Below are 21,484 nucleotides of genomic sequence, written 5' to 3'. Positions count from 1 at the left end.
CGCGCCTCCCACGCCCAGGCTCACGTTCGGTGTCTTCCCCGCTGAAGCGCCTGAATGCTTTTCCTCCCATTGCGGCCACCGTCGTTTCGGGAGGAGGACGGGAGGGGGCGGGGAAAAAGGTGGGAGGTGGGTGAGAGCGCGCGCCGCCCGTCCGTAGTGGTTTCCTGGCTGCGCGCGGCGGTGGTGGAGTAGCTGCAGCTGTTGCAGCAGCGGCGAAGATGGCGGAAGGGTTGGAGCGTGTCCGAATCTCCGCGTCTGAGCTGCGAGGGATCCTGGCCACTCTGGCTCCGCAGGCCGGGAGCAGAGGTGAGTCGCACCGCCCAACTCCTGGGCCGGGCCTGCCCGCCCCGCCTCCCTCTCCTCCTCTGCCTCCTCCCGCTTCGTCTGCGGCGCTCCGGAGCCCCCGCCCCTTCCCCCAACTGTGGGGGCGGCGGGCCAAGTGCTGTCCTCCTCGCCCTACCAGCCCCAGGGTCTGTGTGGGGTCCCGCTCCGCCAGTTCTGGCCCGCTTCGGACGAGTCCAGCCCGAGTGCCTGCCTCCGCCCCCTTTCTTACAGCGAAGGTGACTGTTCCCCCATTGCCCCAGTCTTCTCAGACCAGTCAGTGGATTCCCAGCCGTCAGGAGACAGACAAGAAAAGGAGTGGGCTTGGAGTCTGGTGGAGGCCCCGGGGCGTATCGTTCGCAGAGGAATCGTCCGCAGGCCTGCCCCGTCGTCCGTTTAGCGTTTGAGAGAAGGAACTGGGGGAAATTGTGGAGGAAGGTTTAATAGTTTGGGACTTCCTTGCTGAACTTTTTTACCTCAAGGCAGGCTTCTTGAAGACTGCGCCACTGAGGGATCCAGAACCTCAGAGAGTTGACTGTACTCTTTTTTGGTTTTGGCATGTGTGGGACCTGTTTTTATCAGAGAGAATGCTCAATTTGCAAGTTGAACTCTCCAGCCACACCGGGAAAGCTCCTACGAGGATTCCAGTGTCTCCCCTCTTTTGTTAGGCAGTGGAGTTGTGTAGAATGGTAGCTATGTTTCTGCAGACCTGTGGCCAAAGTCTGTAAAATGGTTTTCGTTGGTCAACTGAATTGAATTACTCAGGTTGTTTTCTCCATCTGCTGTGGAAAACAGTAGTAGTAACTCTTCTCCCTGCCTCCACTTCATCTAAATTACAAAGACGGCCGAGAGTGAGCTATTCTGGAGTTAAACTCATTTATTCATACTCGACGAAACAGTCTTTTAAACTTCTGAAAATACTGGAGCAGTATCTTAAACATGAGTTTTTTTTTTCCCTTCTGGTTTGTTTCGCTCATAGGTGTAAATGCTGCAACATATGATACCTATTATGGGTTTGTTTACATTGGTGTTTATAGGACAATACTAGGATTTTATACAGGATTCCATTTTGTGTGCTCTATAATCTCACTAATTCCTGTGACTTTCCCACTGAAATATTTGTGGCTCTTTGTAGTTGTCTCTCCCCTTGGTAGATAAAAGTAACAGAAACAAAAAGTAGAAGCTTTGTTATCTGTTATTAAGTAAGTTGATGGAGCCTGAAGAGTGGTTTCTAAAGTCCTGTGCTCTTATTGTTATTAAAAAAAATTATATATTGATTTTAGATAAGAGAGAGAGAAACACTGATTTATTGTTACACTTATTTATGCATTCATTGGTTAATTCTTGTATATGTCCTGACCGGGGATCAAACCTGCAGCCTTGGCATATTGGGATGACATTCTAACCAACTGAGCTACCCAGCCAGGGCTATGTGCTCTTACTCTTAAGTTCCCCCAGTCTTTTGTATTTTGAGAGCATGTCACAATACTTTCATCATCTTCCAGGGAAAGCCCTCTTGTGCAACTTTTTCCTTCTCATATTCCATCATCATAGTAGCAGTTAGTCTCAGTATTCCAGTGATGATAGTCTGAGCAGTATTTCCTTGGAATAACTGTTGACTGCTGCTAGAGAGTTGGTGAGCATGAGTGGAGTTGAAGAATGTGAAAAGAACTACTTACAGTTTGCTTCTATAGGAGGTATATGATTGGATAATTGGTATACTAAAGAAGATTGTTCTGGACTATTAGTATGTTAAAAGGACTTAGCCACTCTGGAAAAACATTAGAGGCAGAAGGAGAAAAGACTAAGGTTGATCTTAGGGCTCTATGGTAGAGAACAGTCTAATGCTGAAATGTTTGGAAATCTTTTATTCTGACAGCAATGGGGTAGGTTAGTGTCTTGGGGATCTGAATATGACTTGGTAACGCAGTATCTTTTTTTCATGTTTCCTTATCTGGGGTGTAGGTAACTCCAACACAAGTTCTTAGCCTTGCCAGTTGCTGAACAAATATTGTCAACTTAGTAGACTTTCTGTTTCTGCAGAAATTTCCTTCCTTGTCCATCAGTAATAGCATTTTGATGTGTAATTCTTGCTTGACTTTTCTGTTAATTTACCAGAATGACATTTTCGCCCTTTCCCTCTTCCTTTACTCTTTTCTTCTGCCTTTTCCTCCCCATCACTTTCTCCAAAATCACAGAAAACATGAAGGAGCCCAGGCAACGCAAGGATAATAGGCGCCCAGATCTGGAAATTTATAAACCTGGTCTTTCACGACTAAGGAACAAATCTAAAATCAAGGAACCCCCTGGGAGTGATGAATTTAAGGATGAAATAATTAATGACAGAGATTCTTCTGCCATTGGAAATGGTACACAGCTCATTAAAGATGTCTGCAAGAAATTGGACAACCAACAGCAAAATGGTCCTGTGGACCCAGAAGATATTCAAGCACAGGAGTCCATTCCTAGGACTGTTGGGCAAGAGGATCGAAGTCTAAGAATTATCAAGAGAACAAAGAAACCTGACATGCAGATCTATCAGCCCGGAAGGCGTTTGCAGACTGTTTCCAAAGAATCTACCAGCCGGGTGGATGAGGAAGAAATCCTCAACCAGGTGGAACAGCTAAAAGTAGAGGAAGATGAATGTAGGGGACATATAAAAGAGGAGGTTGTGAATAAACCAGACAAAAATGAGGCACACAAGAGCCTAAATTGTGACAGAGTGAGGGCTGCAAAGGGAGAAAAAGGAAAGAGGACCGAAAAAGGGGAGGGGATGAAAAAAGTGACTGAAGACCCGGCACAGGCGAAACTGGGTTCTGCAAAACGGTATTCCCGCTCAGACAAACGAAGAAACCGCTACCGCACTTGCAGTACCAGCTCAGCTGGTAGCAACAACAGTACTGAGGGGGCCGGCCTGACTGATAATGGATGTCGCCGTCGCCGCCAGGACAGGACCAAGTTGAGGCCACGACTGAAGAAGCAAGTGTCTATGTCCTCAACTGACTCTTTAGATGAGGAAAGAATTGATGAGTCTGATGGGCCCAGGAGGAGCTCAGAAAGGAAGAAACATTTAGAAAGAAGCTGGTCTGGCCGTGGGGATGGCGAGCAGAAAAGCAACGGTAAAGAAAATCGAGGTACTCTTCGTGTCACTTTCGATGCAGAAACCATGAACAAAGATTCCCCCGTGGTGAGGTCAGTCAGGGAGGATGTGGATAAGATAAAGCCTGACAAAAGCTTGAGCAGTGGGAGCAAAGGCTCTGAGAAGCAGGAATCCAAAAACCTGAAACAAGAACTTCGGGGTCGTGGCCGTGGCATTCTGATTCTTCCTGCCCATACCACCCTATCTGTCAATTCACCTGGTTCTCCAGAATCTACACCTTTGGGACCTCGGCTTTTATTTGGATCTGGTAGTAAGGGATCTCGGAGTTGGGGTCGAGGAGGCACCACTCGACGATTGTGGGACCCAAACAATCCTGATCAGAAACCTGCTCTAAAGAGCCAGACGCCCCAGCTACATTTCTTGGACACTGATGATGAAGTCAGCCCTACATCTTGGGGTGACTCACGCCAGGCCCAGGCATCTTACTATAAGTTTCAAAACTCTGACAACCCCTATTACTACCCCCGGACACCAGGCCCTGCTTCCCAGTATCCTTATACAGGCTATAGCCCCCTGCAATACCCAGTGGGTCCTACAAATGGTGTGTACCCAGGGCCTTACTACCCAGGCTACCCAACTCAATCAGGACAGTATGTTTGTAGTCCTCTCCCTGCCAGCACCATGAGTCCTGAGGAGATGGAGCAGCACGTGAGGAACATACAGCAACAGGAACTACATAGGCTTCTTCGGGTGGCTGATAACCAGGAACTGCAGCTCAGCAATCTGCTGTCCAGGGACCGCATCAGTCCTGAGGGCCTGGAAAAGATGGCTCAGCTTAGGTATGGTGTGTTCCATCTTGGCTGAAGGGAAATGGGGATAAGCTGGGAGGTGTATAGGCTCCTATGGCTGAGGAAGTTAGGAACCTTTTAGGTAAGCCACTGGGTGTTATCTCTTTCTCACATTGATCTTTGTAAGGGAGGGGCAGTTGAAAAAAAAACCCTGAAAATTTTTTTTTTAGTGTTAGAAATTACTATCCTTCCCACTTTTTTTTTTTTAAGGAAAAAAATTAACCTTAAGAGAACATGGAATGTGGAAATGGAAAAGGAAAGACTTTTCAGAATGCCAAGAAATGAACAACATATAACTTGTGAAGATCTTATGTCAGCTGTTAAATTTAGGTGGAGGCATATGGGGAAAAACCTTTACTAGACATAACTTTTTAAAATGGCATTCTATTGTGCAGAAAAGAAGCTAGAATGATTACTATACCTGGTGGCATTTTGGATTTCCTACCAAGGAAGATGTTTAATTTGCAGGAAGCTCAAATCTTGGGTCTAGCCTCTTCTGTGGTGTATTTGGAGCTAGAAGTTGCATGTATTTTATTCCAGAGCTGAACTGCTGCAGCTATATGAGCGCTGTATTCTATTAGATATTGAGTTCTCTGATAATCAGAATGTGGATCAGATCCTGTGGAAGAATGCTTTCTATCAGGTGATTGAGAAGTTCAGGCAGCTTCTCAAGGATCCGAATATTGATAACCCCGAACAGATTCGGAACAGACTTTTGGAACTCTTGGATGAGGTAAACTATTATCTTTTTGTCCTCAGGAAAAAGGCTTCAGCATGCTGTAGTTGTGATGGATTTTTACCACCTGAAATACTATATTTTATAACAACATTGAAAAAACTGTTTGCTCTTTTCTTAGGTTTAAGCCTACCTTACTCCTATTGCTTCCTTGAGACCATAAATTACAACTGGAGTTAGTTTTGAGCTTGGAAGCTTTCTGAATGTCTTAACTGGGGGTATGGGGGTTTGGAGGGTGGGCAGAAGAGTATGTGTGCCAATGTTCATATCGTTAAAACCATGGAGTGGCTTATGCTGTGGATTTGTCTTTTGCTTAGTTGGTGGCCACTAAACACTGTATATGCCTCCCTTTACATCAGATGGCTGAGCTTTATCAGAACTGTCACTTGCCCCAGTTTCAGATGGGTAGATTGGGTTAGAACTGGCTGACTCAGCTTTTTATTTTTTAATCTTATTTTTTCTCTTTATAGGGTAGTGATTTCTTTGATAGTTTGCTTCAAAAGCTGCAGGTTACTTACAAGTTCAAACTGGAGGACTACATGGATGGTCTTGCCATTCGCAGCAAGCCATTACACAAGACAGTAAGCGAGTTTCTTTATCTTAAATTTATTCATTTAGTAAGCATTTATCTAGTTTTAGTTATGTGCTGGGCACTGTATTGGGTGTTACAGATACAAAAATGAAACACATAGTCCATTAGGATAACAGAGCAATTAAATCAGTAATTACAATGTAGTGTCATAATTACTGTGATAATGGTATATGTAGAGTGTTAGGGAAGTGGATCTGATTTAGTTGGATGGGGTCAAGGGAAGCTTCTCAGAGACTGTCAGGTTGAGTTCTGAAATAATGAATAGGAGCAGAAGGGGCAGTTTCAATACAGGGCACAGTGAGAGAGACTCAGGCCTTGTGGGAAAAGTGCAGGTTCAATATGCTGGTGTCCGTAATGTGGAGTTGGGCTGTATAAGAGAGAAAGCTAATGAAGTAGGAAGGGGTAGATCATAAACTCTCACTGAAGAGTTTGGGCTGTATTCTGAAAGCACTGAGGAACCATTGATTTCCAACAAATGGATATTATAGATTTGTTCTTAAAACGAATCACTCTGGGAAATGGATGAGTTTGGGCAAGAGTGGAGGTAGGAGAGTTCGGGTATGGGCCTGAATGAAGGTAGAGGTATGGGAGGTAGAAAACAGGAGACAGATTGGAAAGATATAAGGGAAATACAATTGAACTGCTGGCTGACTTGGTGTGAATGGTGAGATTGGAAGCATGAAGAGTCTAGATCATCTCCCAGTTTGTGGCCTAGGAGAGTGGCTGGGAGGGAAGAGGTTAGTTCAGTTTTGGATATGCTTAGGTGGAGGAGCTTGAAAATGAACAGATGACTATTCTGGTCAGTCTGGAGCTCAGGAGAAAGAGCTGAGCTGGTGATATAGATTGAGGGGTCATCAATGTACAGGTGATAGTTGAAGCAGAAGTTGGGTAAGGGGAAAGGCTGGGCAGAAAGTGAGGTTATCAGATTTCAAGGTGGTGATGGGTAAATTTGTCAAGTGCTGTAGAATCATCAAATGCTAAGATTACTAAAAAGTGTTCATTGGATTGGATGGCCTTATCATGGGTTATTTTAATTGGAGAGGATGGAAACCAGATTGTAGTGAACGAGAAGTGGGGCAGTACATATAATGAAAGAGTAACATAGATAATTTTTTTAAAATTTTATTTATTTATTTTTAGAAAGGGGGGAAGGGAGGGAGAGAGAGAGAGGAAAGAAAAGCAGTGTGTGGTTATCTTTTTTGTACCTCCAACCGGAGATATGGCCTGCAACCCAGGCATGTACCCTGGCCGGGGATCAAACCTGCAACCCCTTGATTTGCAGGCCAGCACTTAACCCACTGAGCCACCCCATTCTCCTAAGACCATTCTTCTAAGAATCTTGGCTATGAAAACAGGGAGGGGGGATAGTAGTTAAAAGAGAACATACTGTCAAGAGATTTTTTTTTTTTTTTTTTTTTAAGCTGGGAGAGACTTAAGCATAAATATATGTTGAGAAGAAAGGGCCGGGGAGAGGAAGGGGTTAAAGATTAATTAGAGAAAGGGGTGGATTTATGGAGCAGAGTCTTCCTCTTAATTTTCTGTTCCTTCTTATGAATTGTTATGCATAAACTCTATTACTAATCAGCAAGTACTTACTGACTCCCTGCTACATGCCAGGTGCTATTCTAGGTACACACAGTTAATTCATTGTAAAACAAAAAAGCCATGCTCACAGTTCTCGGAGTTTAAAATTTGATTAGGAGTGAGTGCAGATGTTGGATTAGTAATTGCAGATTGTTACTTCTGCAAAGGATGTTGTGGGAGTATATACTGTAAAAGGGCTTAGAGGATCACAGAGGACTAAGGAAGTCACAGTTAAGCTGAGGCTGAATGCTTGAGACATAGCCAGTGGTGAAGATGCAAGAATGACAGCATTCTGGGGAGAGGGAACAGTATATGTGAGAACCTGAAGTGGCAAAGAGCATGGTGTGTTAGGGGGATGGAGAAAAGCCTAGTCTGGCTGAGGCACAGCGTGTGAGGGGGATTGATGGTGCTGAAGAGAGGAGTAGAGGTTAGGTCATCTAGGACTTCATTGTGAGGATAGTGGAGAGCCTTTGGCAGAATGTTTTTTCTTCCTGTTGTTGAGATGGCAAAGTGGCTATAGTATGGAAACATAGCTGGTTTTCTTGGTGCTTTATCAGTTAAATACCAAGCGTTCTTTGTGTTCATTCATAGAATGTGTGGAATAGCCAGGACTCTGAAGATGGGTGATGTAGTGATATATATTTGCACTTGTTTGAGTTTTGTGTTAGGAGGCTGGTGTGCAGGAGCTAGTTATTTAGCTAGTAAATGAGCTTCTCCTTGAAATTTTGTTCTTTTTTCAGGTACATGGTAATTTCTTATGTGTGGAGCGGAACAGAATTATGTGTTATGAAGTGATGTTCCTCAGGGTGGCTTTTAGGTTGGGAACATGTCTTGGGGTTGCTGAAGGTTTATGCTGTTGTTTTCTCACTGAGTGACAGATGCCAAGCCCATCAGTGAGAATGTATATATTACTATACAGTCCTGTCATGTTGTAGGTATTTGGTAAAGGGTACTGTTTTAGGGAATTATTTTGCAAAGAGGTTTTAATGCAGTAACACAATGTGGTGATATTAACAGTTTGGAGAAAGACTATAATGGTGGCAGGAAGATAATGGAGTAAACAATTGTCTTAATATTTGTATATCACTTTAAAATTTGTGAAGTATTTTATATTTATTCTCTCCAGGTACCCTGCAGAATAGGTATTTTTACATTCAAATCAAGAAACTGAGTCCCAGAGACCTAACTGAGATCACACAATTATATGGAGAGTCAGGCCTCCTGGCTCTTAGTTTCAGAATGTTTTATTCCATTTGTCTGGGACTCAAAATAAGAATGACCCCTCTCTCTTCTGCTACTCTTTCTCAGTAAATGTTCCATTACACTGTGTTGGCATTTTCTTTTTTTTCCTGCTGGTTAATGTTAGACTGAAAACTTTTTACTTTATTGAGGATTGCTAGTGCCTTAATCAATGCTGCTCTGTTATTTTGACCCCATGCCTGTCCTTTAGGATTGAAATTAGCATTTCTTGGGTATGCTGTTAACTGATTGTTTTTCCTAAAGGTAAAATACGCCTTGATCAGTGCCCAACGGTGTATGATTTGTCAAGGAGATATTGCTAGGTATCGGGAACAAGCCAATGACACAGCAAACTACGGGAAAGCACGCAGGTACTTTTGTTTCTTGTACATTTGCTTCTTCTCCTATGTGCCTTTCAGTTAAGTCCTACTACGAGTAATGGGCCACATGACCTGCCTCCTATATGGGTGTCCTACAGGTGTCCTTATTGGTTTCTATAGTCATACTTTACCACTCCAAGGTCCAGCTTATGTCTTAAGTAGTAAGGAATATCGTCTGATGAGTTGGGGAAGAGTGGATATGGAACTAGCATCTTTTTAAACTGTTTTTCTATTCCAGTTGGTACCTGAAGGCCCAACACATTGCTCCCAAGAATGGGCGCCCCTATAACCAGTTGGCTTTGCTGGCAGTGTATACGGTAAGAAATCCTGTGGACAGGGGAAGCATTCTGGAGGCAGTATCATAGAAATACGGATTTTGATAGCATCAGCTCCTGGAGCTATATTTCATCTATTCAGCTGGAGTACTGTAACCCAAAATATATCCCCTTATGCCTCACATCCTCAAACTCCTTTTATTACTGTTACTTTTAGAGGTAAGTTGTCAGGGATCCCTCACTTAAATTGAGTCGGTACTTTATCCACTTTCACTGCACTTAAGTTCCCTGGGGGATGCTCACATTCCAGCCAAACCACTCTATTTTTGACCAAAGCTTCTGCTCTGAATCTTGTCTTGCCTTTCTTTCCTATCTCATTGAACTAGGTTACTTATTTCTAGAAGGAAAATAAAGCTCCCTCTACCTCTCCCTCTTAAAGTCCTCAATTAGCCCCAAGTACTCAGATCCTTGTTTCCTTTCTTCATATCATCCCTTTATCCCTCTTAGCTTTTCACCTAAGGAGTCTCCTTAGCAGAAGCACAGTAAATGCCAAATCATACCCCTCTGGAGTATACCAACCGCCTCTAAATGTGGCTCTAACAGAGAACCTTGGAATCTGACAGAGCTCCTAGAGAGGAAGCTGAATTGAAGGGGAAAGGGTGGGGGCCAATGGGAGGTACCAAAGATCCAAGCATAAGAGGCAGCTAACATGCTCATTAGCAGGGAGAGTTTCCTTAATGCTGTAAAATTCACTGCCCACATGATGTTTGAGTTAATATAATTTATTATTATTTATTCCACAAAAGATTCAAAGAAACACCTAATAATTATGGATTGAAATTGCTAAGTAATGCAGTTTACTGATATACTTCCTTCAGAATCTGTTGAATATCTCTTTGCTTTTTACTTCTGTCCTATTCTCTTTGTGATTTTTTTTCCCGCACTTCTTTGTAGCTTTATTCTCCTCTTCTCTTTATCTGTCTTCTATTTTTTCTTCTTTCTCATTTCTCGTCTCCTTTTCTAGTCTTTCTTCTTTGTAATTATTGAATGAATTGTCATGTTGCTTGTTAACTAGAAAATATAATTTAATTTTTTTCTCAGTGGCTTAAAAGAATTGCAGTAAAATTCACACAGTTTATCATTTATTTATAAATAATTTATTATTTACAAAATCCAGTGACGTTTAGTACATTAATAGTGCAACCATCAACTCTGTCTAGTTCCAAGACATTTTCATTACTTTATTTTTCAAGGTGTTTTTGGTTTTTATAAATTATATTTTATTGATAGGCTATTACAGTTGTCCCCATAAAAGCATAATCAATGAAATATAATTGTCCAGCACTCTCCACTTCCTCAGGCAATCCCCACACCTTTGTTCATGTCCATGGTTCATGCCTATACTTTTTTTGGCTACTCCATTTCCTATACTGTACTTTACATCACTGTGACTATTCTGTAACTACCTGTACTTCTTTCCCCAAAGCTCCCCTCCCCCCACCTGGGCAACCATCAAAATGTTCTCTGTAGCCATGATTCTGTCCCTCTTCTACTTGTTTGCTTAGTTTGGTTTTTAGATGCAATTGTTGAGAAGATAATGTATTTATTGTCATTTTATTGTTTATAGTTTTGATCTTTATCTTAAATAAGTCCCTTTAACATTTCATATAACAATGGTTTGGTGATGACGAACTCCTTTCCCTTTTTTTTTCCTGGGAAGCTCTTTATCTGCCCTTTGATTCTAAATGATAGCTTTGCTGGCTAGAGCAACCTTGGTTGTAGGTCCCTGCTTTTCATGAGTTTGAATGTTTCTTGCCAATCCCTTCTAGCCTTCAAAGTCTTTTGAGAAATCAGCTGACAGTCTTATGGGAACTCCCCTGAAGGTAAATAACTGCTTTTATCTCACTGCTTTTAAAATTCTTTCTTTATCTTTAATCTTTGGCATTTTGATTATGATGTGTCTTGGAGTGGGCCTCTTTGCATCCATCTTGTTTGGAACTCTCTGTACTTCCTGGACCTGCATGTCCATTTCCTTCACCAAATCAGGGAAGTTTGCTTTCATTGTTTTTTCAAATAGGTTTCCAATTTCTTGTTCTTTCTCTTCCTCTTCTGACCACCTCTGTGATATAAATGTTGGTACACTTGAAGTTGCCCCAGAGACTTCTTACACTATCCTCATTTTATGGATTCTTTTTTCTTCTTGCTGTTCTTATTTTGTATATTCTGCTTCCTTATATTCCAAATCATTGATTTGATTCTTGGCTTCATCCACTTCACTGTTGATTCCCTGTAAGTTGTTCTTTATTTCAGTTGTATATCCTTCATTTCTGACTAGATCTTTTTTATGTTCTTGAGGTCCTTACTGAGTTCCTTGAGCATCCTTATATAAACAGTATTTTGAACTCTGCATCTGATAGATTGCTTATCTCCATTTCATTTAACACTTTTCTGGAGTTTTGATCTGTTCTTTCATTGTCTCCTCATTTTGGCAGCCTCCCTGTGTTTGTTTCTATGTTTTAGGTAGAGCTGCTATGACTCCCTGTTTTGGTAGCATGGCCCAATGTAGTAGGTGTACTGTAGGGTTCAGTGGCACAGCCTCCCCTATCACCTAAGCTGGGTACTTGAGGTATACCCTTTGTGTGGGCTGAGGACACCCTCCTCTTGTAGTTGAGCCTTGAGTGCTGCTGACAGGTCAATGGGAGGGTTTTACCCAGGCCAGTTAGTTGTAAGGACTGGCTATGACCACCTGCTACCCGCCACCTCTGCCCTTTGTGGGGGATCAGCTATGCAGGGGCCCATACCAAAGAGCAGAACTCACTTCAGCAGGGCTCTGGAGCCCACAGAGCGTGCCCCTTGAATGTGTCGCTTGTGGAGGTGGTTGGGTGGTTGTGCTCCGATTTAGTCTAGCTGTCCAGTGGGTGCTCAGGCTCTGGTGTTTTCCCGGGTGGTGCAGACTAAGATCACTCACCACCTGTGTTCTGTCTGGGGCCACTTGGCATAAGCTATAAAGTGATCTGCAGATGGCTGCTACTTGTACTGGGCTTGTAGGTGGCCAGGCAAGGCCAGGCTGTGAACCAAGGCCAGCTGCTGCTAGTGCCGGGCCTGGGGTCACTTAGCAAGAGGTATGGGGGCTGGGGGTTCACTGAGGCTGCTGTTGCTTATTTGAGAGGATTTAGGAAGATCTGAAGCATGAGCCAAGACAAGACAAGCCATTCATATGGAAAAGCCACTTGGATAGGCCTGTAAGTTCACGTTCCTAAGTTCTTGGGTGGAGCAGAGCCACAGGGAGTCACCAGGGCAGGGCAAACAGTGTGAGCCAGGTTGATGGAGTCTCAGATATGGCCCCCAGCTGCCAGTTCTGTGGCTCAGTTTGGGGAGGGCTCAGATAAGGAACAATGGCTTCTGCTCACAGTTCTCTCAGAGAGAAAGCTGGCCCCCAGCTTTTGCCCTGATGCCAGACACTTTGGTTCCCCCTGTATGCCACTGGTGCCCTTCAAGCTGCTTCCCTCGTGCTGGAGCTCAGAGGGAGTGAGTCTGAGTAAGTCTGTGTACAGGCCCTTCAAGAGGAACTGCTTGGGAATCCAGCAGTTTTTTCCACCAACTCAATCCCTGCAGGTTTTTATAGCCAGAAATTGTGGGACTTATCTTCCTGGCACTAGAACCCTGGGCTGGGGGTCCTGGTGTGGGCTGGGATCCCTCACTCCCAAGATATTTCTCCCAATTTTTACCTACCACATGTGGGTTGGGACCAGCCCATTCACTGTCTCTTGTCTCCGCCTTTCCTACCAGTCTGGATGGATGTGATTTCTTTAATTCTGTCGTTGTCAGACTTTTCCATTCAACTTGATTTCTGATGGCTTTGTGTGATGGTTCTTTTATAGCTTACTTGTAATTATGATGTGGTTGTGCGTGGAGGCGAGCCATGTTTACCTATGCTTCCATCTTGACCAGAAGTCCATTCTCATTACTTTAAAAGAAAAGCTTATATCCATTACTTCCCCATTCTTCCTGTACCCTAGCCTGTGGCAACCACTAGTGTGCTTTCTGTCTCTGGATTTACCTATTCTGGATGTATCCTGTAATTGGAATAATATAATATATGACCTTTTATATCTTGCTCCTTTCATTTATTATTAAGTCTTTGAAGTTCCATGTTGTATAATGTATCCGTACTTCATTTTTATGGATGAATAATATTCCATTGTACGGATATAACAGATTTTATTTACTCATCAGTTAGACATTTTGGTGGTTTCCACCTTTCAGCCATTGTGAATAGTGCTTTTGTGAAATGTTTGAGTATCTGTTTTTGACCCTTTTGGGTCTATATCTAGGTATGAAATTGCTGGGTCATATGGTAATTCTATGTTTAACTTTTTGAGGAACTACTCAACTCCTTTCATAGCTGCTGTACCCTTTTACATTCCCATCAGCAGTGTACCAGAGTTCTGATTGCTTCACATTCTTGCTAACATTTGTTACTTTTGTTTTTTTTTATTATGACCAGCCTAGTGGGTATGAAGTCATATCTCATTGTGGGCCCCCCTCCCCCCATAATTTGGGGACTTTTTTACTTTATATATTTTAAAATATTTTATTTACTTTTAAAGAGAAGGGAAGGGAGAGAGAAAGAGAGGGAGAGAAACATCAATGTGTGGTTGCCTCTCTCATTCCTGCCACTGGGGGCCTGGACCGGAACCCAAGCATATGCCGTGCCTGGGAATCGAACTGGCGACCCTTTGATTTGCAGGCCGGTGCTCAGTCCACTGAACCACACAAGCCAGGGCTAATATTTTTTCTTTTTACTTTTTTGGTCAGTTTAGGTTTATAGAAAAATTCAGAAGGAAGTACAAAGAGCCCCATATACTCTCTCAGCTCCTTCTTCTCCCTCAATTTTCCCTATTATTATCTTACATTAGTGTAATATATTTGTTACAATTGATGAGCCAGTATTGATATGTTGTTATTAACTAAAGGGTATGGTTTACATTAAGGTTCACTTTTACTGTTGTACATTCTGTGGGTTTGAGCAAATGTACAGTGACATGTATCTACTGTTATAGTATACGGGATAGTTTCACTGCTCTAAAAATACCCTGTGCTCGAGCCTCCACCTGTTGCCTCTCTTCCCTCCCCTGAACTTCTGGCAATCACTGATATTTTCACTCTCTCTCTACTTTCGCCTTTTCCAGAATGCCACGTAATTGGAACCATACAGTATGTAGCCTTTTCAGATTGACTTCTTTCACTTATTTATATGAATTTAGGGTTATTTTCATGGCTTTATAGCTCTTTTTGTTGTATGGATGTATCACAATTTGTTTATTCCCCTAATTGAAAGACATCTTGATTAATTTCAAATTTAGGATATTATAAATAGAAATGCTATAAATATTTGTGTGCAGGTTTTCATGTGGACATAAGGTTTCAGCTCATTTGGGTAAAACCAAGGAGTGTAATTGCTGCATCGTATGGTAAGAGTATACATATGTAGTTTTGGAAGAAGCTTCCAAATTGTTTTCCAAGGCAGCTGTGCTGTTTTGCATCCCTACCAGCAGCAGATGAGAGTTCCTGTTGCTCTGCATCCTTGCCAGCATTTGGTGTTGTCAGCATTCTGAATATTGGTCATTCTAATAGGTGTTGTAGTGGTATCTCATTGTTTTAATTTGCATTTCCCTGGTGACATATGTGGAGCATCTTTTCATAAGTTTTTTTTTTACCATTTTATGTCTTTTGGGAGGTGTCTATTTAGTTCTTTTGCTCATTTTTAGATTTATATTGATTTATTCTTAGAAGGGAAGGGAGGGAGAAAAAAAGAGAGAAAAACATTGATGTTAGAGAGAAACTTCAGGGACCAGGCCTGCAACCCAGGTATGTGCCCTGACTGGGAATTGAACTGGTGCTCTTTTGGTTTGTGGGATGACACCTAACTAACTGACCTACACTGGTCAGGGCCGTTGCCCCATTTTTAAATTAGATTGTTTGTTTTCTTATTGTTGAGTTTTAAGAGTTCATTGTATGTTTCAGATAACAGTTCTTTATCAGATATGTGTTTTGTGAATATTTTGTCAGTCTGTCCCTTGTCTTTGCATTTTCTTAGCAGTGTCTTTCACAGAGCAGAAGTTTTTAATTTTAATGAAATCCAACTTCTCAGTTTTTATTTTATGGATTGTGATTTTGGTATTGTATCTCAGAAGACATCGCCAAACCCAAGGTTACCTAGATTTTCTCCTATGTTATATTCTAGGAGTTATATAGTTTTGCATTTTACATTTTGGGTTAATTTTTGTGAAGGGTATAAGGTCTGTGTATAGATTCATTTTTTTGCATGTGTATGTCCAGTTGTTCAAATACCATTTATTGAAAAGACTATCCTTAATCCATTGAATTGTCTTTGCTCCTTTGTCAAAGATCAGCTTACTTTATTTGTGTGGATCTATTTCTTGACTCTACTCTGTTCTACTTATCTATTTTTTGTATTCTTAAGCTAGTACTGCACTGTTTTGATTAGAGTGACTTTATATAGTAAGTCCTGAAGTCAGGTAATATCCATCTTCCAACTTTGTTCTTCTCCTTCAATAATGTGTGCGCTGTTCTGGCTTTTCTACCTTTTCATATAAACTTTAGAATTAGTTTGTTGATACCTACCAATGTAGTGACTCTGAAGTGATATTTCTTTTTCTTTTTTTTTTTTTAAGATTTTATTTATCTATTTTTAGAGAGAGGGGAAGGGAAGGAGGAAGAGAGGGAGAGAAACATCAATATGTGGTTGCTTCTCGTGTGTCCCATGCTGGGGACCCGGCCAGCAACCCAGGCATGTGCCCTGACTGGGAATCAAACTGGTGACTCGCAGGCTGGTGTTGAATCCACTGAGCCACACCAACCAGGGCTGAAGTGATATTTTATTATGGTTTTGATTTGCATTTCCCAAGAGCTAATGATATTGAGCGTCTTTCCATATGCTTATTGGACATTTGGAGAAATGTCTATTAGATCTTTGCCCAGTCTTTTTAAAATAAAAAATATTAAAAATTCTCATTGTAAAATATCCATAAAATTTACCAGCTTACCCATTTTTTTAAAAAAGACTTTATTTATTTATTCTTAGAGATTAAGGAAGGGAGGGAGGAAGAGAGGAAGAGAAATACTGATGTGTGAGAGAAACATCAATTGGCCCTGTGAAGGGACCGAGCCTACAACCCAGTCATGTGCCCTGACTGGGAATCGAACCAAGAACATTTTGGTTTGTGGGACGATGCCCAACCAGCTAAGCTACATCTTACCCATTTTTAAATGGACTGTTCAGTAGTGTTAAGCACACTCACATTGTTTTTCAACCAATCTTCAGAACTCTCCTCATCTTACAAAACTGAAACTCTATACCTAAGAAACAACCATTCCCCATTCTTCCCTCCTTCTAGCCACTGACAACTACCCTTCTACTTTCTGTTTCTATGAATTTGCTTGCTCTAGGTATTTATATAAGTGGAATCATACAGTATGTAGTATTTGTTTTTTTGTAACTGACTTACTTCACTTAGCATTGTATCTTCAAGGTTCGTTCATGTTACAGCTTATATTAGAATTTCCTCCTTAAGGCAAAATAATATTCAGTTGTATGTATATTCAACATTTTGTTTAGCCATTCATCTCTCAGTAGACACTTTCACCTTTTGGGCATTACAAATAATGCTGCTATGGACATGAATATACAAAGGTCTCTTCAAAACCCTGCTTTCAATTCTTTTGGGCATATACCCAGAAGTGGAATTGCTGGGTCATGTGACAGTTCTTTACAGTTTTTTGAGATCTCCCATTTCCTCATTTCTAAATGGGAATAATAATAACTTTGTGTCAGTGTCCTTAGGTTTAGAGATAAAATCTGTGAAGTGCTGATCACTTGCCTCATGTTTAGTTATGCTTACTCGGTGATACTGCCATTGTTATTTATAATTTTTATTTTTTATTTTTTGAAGCTTTTATTTATTTATTTTTAGAAAGAGGGGAAGGGAGAGAGAAAGAGGGAGAGAAACATCAGTATGTGGCTGCCTCTTGTGTGCCCCCTACTGAGGGCCTGGCCTGCAACCCAGGCATGTGCCATGACTGGGAATTGAACCAGCAACCCTTTGGCCAGCGCTCAATGTTACTTATAATTTTTAAAAACAGTAAATTACTAGGTGAGTTGAACATTTTTTTCCCTCTAAAAATGACATAATTGGCTTTTATATTTTATGAGGCTCTTTATTCTTTTTTTCCCCCCTTATGAATACTTGGCTCTTAGAGTACCTCTGCATATAAGGAATAGTATTGTGCAAGAAGAGATCTCTCTAATGTAATTGCCATGGCTCCTTCTGTGGATAACATTCTGATTTTCTTATTAGAATTCCTCACAGCTTGGGGCACAGGTTGGGAGAGATAATAGGGTTTCTTGGGTCAGCTGATGGGCTCAGGAAGAAAATTGGTTGACTCAGTGCCTCTGGCCTCTTTCCACAGAGGAGGAAGCTTGACGCTGTGTATTACTATATGCGCAGTTTAGCTGCCAGCAATCCTATCCTGACTGCCAAGGAGAGTCTTATGAGCTTGTTTGAAGAGACCAAACGAAAGGTGAGTGGGGATGAGGCAGACTCATTCCTTCCTAGAAGAACGTCTTTCCCTTAGTGCCTCTGTGTGCTTAAGGGAATGACAAATAATGTGCTCAAGGGGTCCATTGGGCTCTAGTGATGGGAGGCAGTGCCTATGCAAAACCAAACTCATCTTTAGGAGAGCTCTCTGAAACCATTGAGTGTACAGGTTCCATAGCATCTAGTTTATAGAATTAATAACTTTTATGAGACAAAGCAGATGGTACTCTGCTACTTTTTTGTTTTAAACTCTGCTACTTTGGAACTGTGGCAGAGTTTTTACATTTTATAGTCCTTGGGCAACAAACTCAGGTGAGGTAAGCACTTGTCTTTATTTGCTAAATCCCAGGAGAGTCTGAGCGTGTGTGTGTGTGTGTATGTTGTATAGGCGGAACAGATGGAAAAGAAGCAACATGAGGAATTGGAACTGAGCCCTGACCAGTGGCGGAAAGGAAAGAAGTCTACTCTCCGGCATGTTGGAGATGACACTACTCGCCTGGAGATCTGGATTCACCCATCCCATCCCCGCTCGTCTCAGGGCACTGAGTCTGGGAAGAATTCCGAGCAGGAGAATGGGTTGGGAAGCCTGAGCCCCAGTGATGTAAGTTTTTGAGGGTAATGTAATGAGCAAGATGAGTTAAGTAAGTGTGGGTGCCCTGGTACACACACCTGTGAGGCACACTGCACCGTCACTGCACACTTCATCTTTATTATGCGCTTCCCTCTCTCACCACTATGTGGCACTGCAGAATTTAGTAAAAGTGATTTTTCTAAATGACGATTTACTTAGTATAGGATAAAAATTTTTTGCTGCTTTGGGCTTGGGTCATCAATATGATGCTTTAGGATTCAGTATGGGATTTTGGTGAAGCTAGGAAGGGAGAGCATAGTAAGAAAGCTACAAATGGCTGGTTCATTAGGCCTTGAGAGTAAAATTCATAGTGGAGTGAGGGGTGGGGTAAACTGGGACCAGATCCTGAGGGATCATGCAGTAAATCATTTTGTCTTCATCTGAAGGTAGTAGGGAGCTACTGAATGCTTTAAGTAGGAAAATAACATGTCAGATATGTATTTTAGAAATATAACTTTGGCTGCATGTGAAAACTTATGAAAAGTTTGGTAAAAAGTTAGACTAGAAATAAAAGAATAGTAGGTGGGTGCTACAATAATCCAAGATGTGAAGAAGATCTGAACCAGGGAATGGCTTTGGAGATTGAGAGAAGTGAACAGATACGAGGTATATTAAGGAGGTTGATGTCGAAAGGACTTGTTTGGGCATGAGGCACTGTGGGAGAAGAGGACGTTGAAAGTGACACCTGGGTTCCTGGCTTAGAAACTGGGTGGATGATGGTCCACCCTCTGAGATAGGGAATAAAGTTGGTGTTAGTGGAGTTGGTTTTCGGAGAAGGATGCTGAGTTAGTTTTGGACATGTTGGAACCTTTATAGGCCATTGAAGTGGAGAGTTTTAAAGGCTAACAGATCTGAAGCTGAGGAGAGGGTAGTCTAGCTCAGAGATGAAGATATTTGAGGATATTCTCTTATAGATGATAAAGAAGTCTTGAGAGTAGGCACAGTCACTTTAGGAGAAAACAGAGTAATAACTAGGTTAAAGATCTAAGAAAGAAAGAAGCTAGATAGCAGGCAGAGGCTAGGAAGGGAGTGGGATTCAGAGCACAGGTGAAGGAGTTAACCTAGAAGAGAGTGAGATCCCTTTCTTATGCTTGAGGGGAAGGAGGAATAGGTAAGTGGGGTTACAAATAGGTTTGTGGGTATTTTAGGAGGAAGATGAGGGAGGGCCTTTTTGATGTTTTCTATGTTCTCTTTGAAGTTGGAGGCATGGTTGTCCGCTAAGAATGAGTCAGTTATGGGATAGGAAGACTTTTCCTTTGTCGTTTAATGTAAAATTTTCATTTATATTCCTATATTCTTAGTCTTTTGCTGTACTTCTGGATGACTTGAAGAAGTCATTGCAGATAAATGAAATTACCAACTTCCTATGTGCCATTGTGCAGGGATCCCCCCACCCCACTCCATGTTACGGTGCTTCTGATGAGTTGCTACAGTGGTAGAATCCCTCACTGCTGACCTCTTCTAGTTTGGATACTATAGTCCCTGGATGCCTATTTGAATATGGTAAATTGTTCTATTGGGTTAGTTCCACAGTTTAACAATCTTTAAAATGAAAGTAATAATGACAACATGAGAAAGCATTTTAATGGCTTCCTTTGGCCATGGCCTGAAGGTTGGGGATTATCCCTCATAAAGGTTATGACTAATCTTTTATAGATCTTTCTCTTCCATTAGGTTTGTTTGTTTATTGATTGATTAAGTAATTTGTGTATAAGTTTGTGTTTTTATTATGTCCATCTCAGAAAAGGCATTTTCAGCATGTGAGCTGTCATTGCATCCACTTTAATTTTATTATTTTAAACTATACAAATAAGTGAATATATAAAAAATTTTAAATAATTATACATGTATGTAGAGTAAAATGTGGTAATTTTGTTTTCAAAACTATTTGTGAAACTGTTTATATATTTTCAGCCTATAGATCATTTTTGGGTAATTTTTACTTCTCTTAATTTCTTTTAAATTTACATCTCCAAGTTTGGGCTTTTAGCTCTGGACTACCAGCCCTTGAGGTAGAAGTCTGCAGTTTCACAGCTCTTCGTTTATCCAGTCAGGAAACCACACTGTGTTTTTTATACCTGCTTTCTCAGGCCCATCTCAGCTTCCCATATTATTCTCTTTCTTACATTAGGCCCCAAGAACTCAGCTTGCTTTCTCTGTTCCTCAGTACATACAGTTGATGAGAGTGGGGATTTATTCACATATATTTGAGTGAATAAGCATTGGGGATACAGAGATTAAACAACCAAAAATTACCTTTACCCACAGGGAGCGCACAGCCATGTGGGGAAGACCCAGCAACATAAATATATGATTATAATGCAGTGTTCCAAGTGCTGTGATAAAGGTAAACATGAGAGGCTGAGGGAGCATGCAATTAGAGCATCTAATTGGAACATGGTTAGGGAAGTCTGGCATGAAGAAGCATTTTGCAGCTGAAGAAGGATGATGTAAAGGGCATTTCCACTCAGAGGCATGAAAGCTTGAAAGAGGCATGAAGGCTTAGGAAACTGCAAGTAGTTCAGTATGGCTGGAGGCTAGGATGTGGGAAGTAATCTTCCTAGAGACCTGAGTCATTCTTTACCCCTCCTTTTTCTGTACCTCCACATCCAATCAATACCAAGAGCTATTGAATCTGCCTGCTAAACAGAATTTGAATCCATCTACTTTTCTGTTTCCATTCCTATCATCCTAGTCTAAGCTCTCACTTTAGAAATCCATGGACTATTGTAAGAAGTTCTTGATGGCCTTTCCACATTATTTCTGGTCCTCCTTAGGCCTTTGTTTTTAGACAGTAACCCATGTGAGTTACCTCATCATTTCACTTCCATACTTGAAAGTCTTTAGTTGTATCTGTTTGTTCCTAGAATCAGGTCCAGAATCCTTAGCATAGTCTGTGGGCCCCACGTGATTTAGCTCCTGCTGTTGCTAACCTTACCTTATACCTCTCTTTTCCTCTTTGTTGTTCATTGAACATACTGGCTTTTTCCTTGAAGGGCCCAAGCTCTTTCCTGGCTCTTTTGCTGTTGCACATTCTCTCTGCCTGCAATGCTCTTCTCCCCTTATCAGTCCCTTTCTTACGTATCCTTGAATCCTCAGCATAAATATCACTTCCATTTCCAGGTAAGCTTTTCCTGATTCCTGAGCCTGACTTTTT

The 21,484-nt window shown here is 41.6% G+C and overlaps 1 protein-coding gene across 1 annotated transcript in view; it reads left to right on the top strand.

Moving 5' to 3' along the window:
* The first annotated feature begins 112 nt into the window (after window positions 1–112).
* Window positions 113–21,484, top strand: part of SMG6 (SMG6 nonsense mediated mRNA decay factor) — a 207,411-nt gene continuing 186,039 nt past the window's right edge. The window contains exons 1-8 of the mRNA XM_054573325.1: window positions 113–306; window positions 2,520–4,260; window positions 4,810–5,002; window positions 5,476–5,586; window positions 8,685–8,791; window positions 9,039–9,117; window positions 17,569–17,679; window positions 18,085–18,297. Of these exons, the coding sequence (XP_054429300.1) occupies window positions 219–306; window positions 2,520–4,260; window positions 4,810–5,002; window positions 5,476–5,586; window positions 8,685–8,791; window positions 9,039–9,117; window positions 17,569–17,679; window positions 18,085–18,297 (2,643 nt within the window). The 5' untranslated portion in view covers window positions 113–218. The remainder of the gene's footprint in view (window positions 307–2,519; window positions 4,261–4,809; window positions 5,003–5,475; window positions 5,587–8,684; window positions 8,792–9,038; window positions 9,118–17,568; window positions 17,680–18,084; window positions 18,298–21,484) is intronic.

Source organism: Pteronotus mesoamericanus, unplaced genomic scaffold (genome assembly GCF_021234165.1).
Source record: "Pteronotus mesoamericanus isolate MK-2021 breed Mesoamerican mustached bat unplaced genomic scaffold, CSHL_Meso_final contig_246, whole genome shotgun sequence".
Taxonomy (NCBI): domain Eukaryota; kingdom Metazoa; phylum Chordata; class Mammalia; order Chiroptera; family Mormoopidae; genus Pteronotus; species Pteronotus mesoamericanus.
Note: the sequence above shows the minus strand (reverse complement) of the source record. Positions and strands in the feature narration are given on the sequence as shown.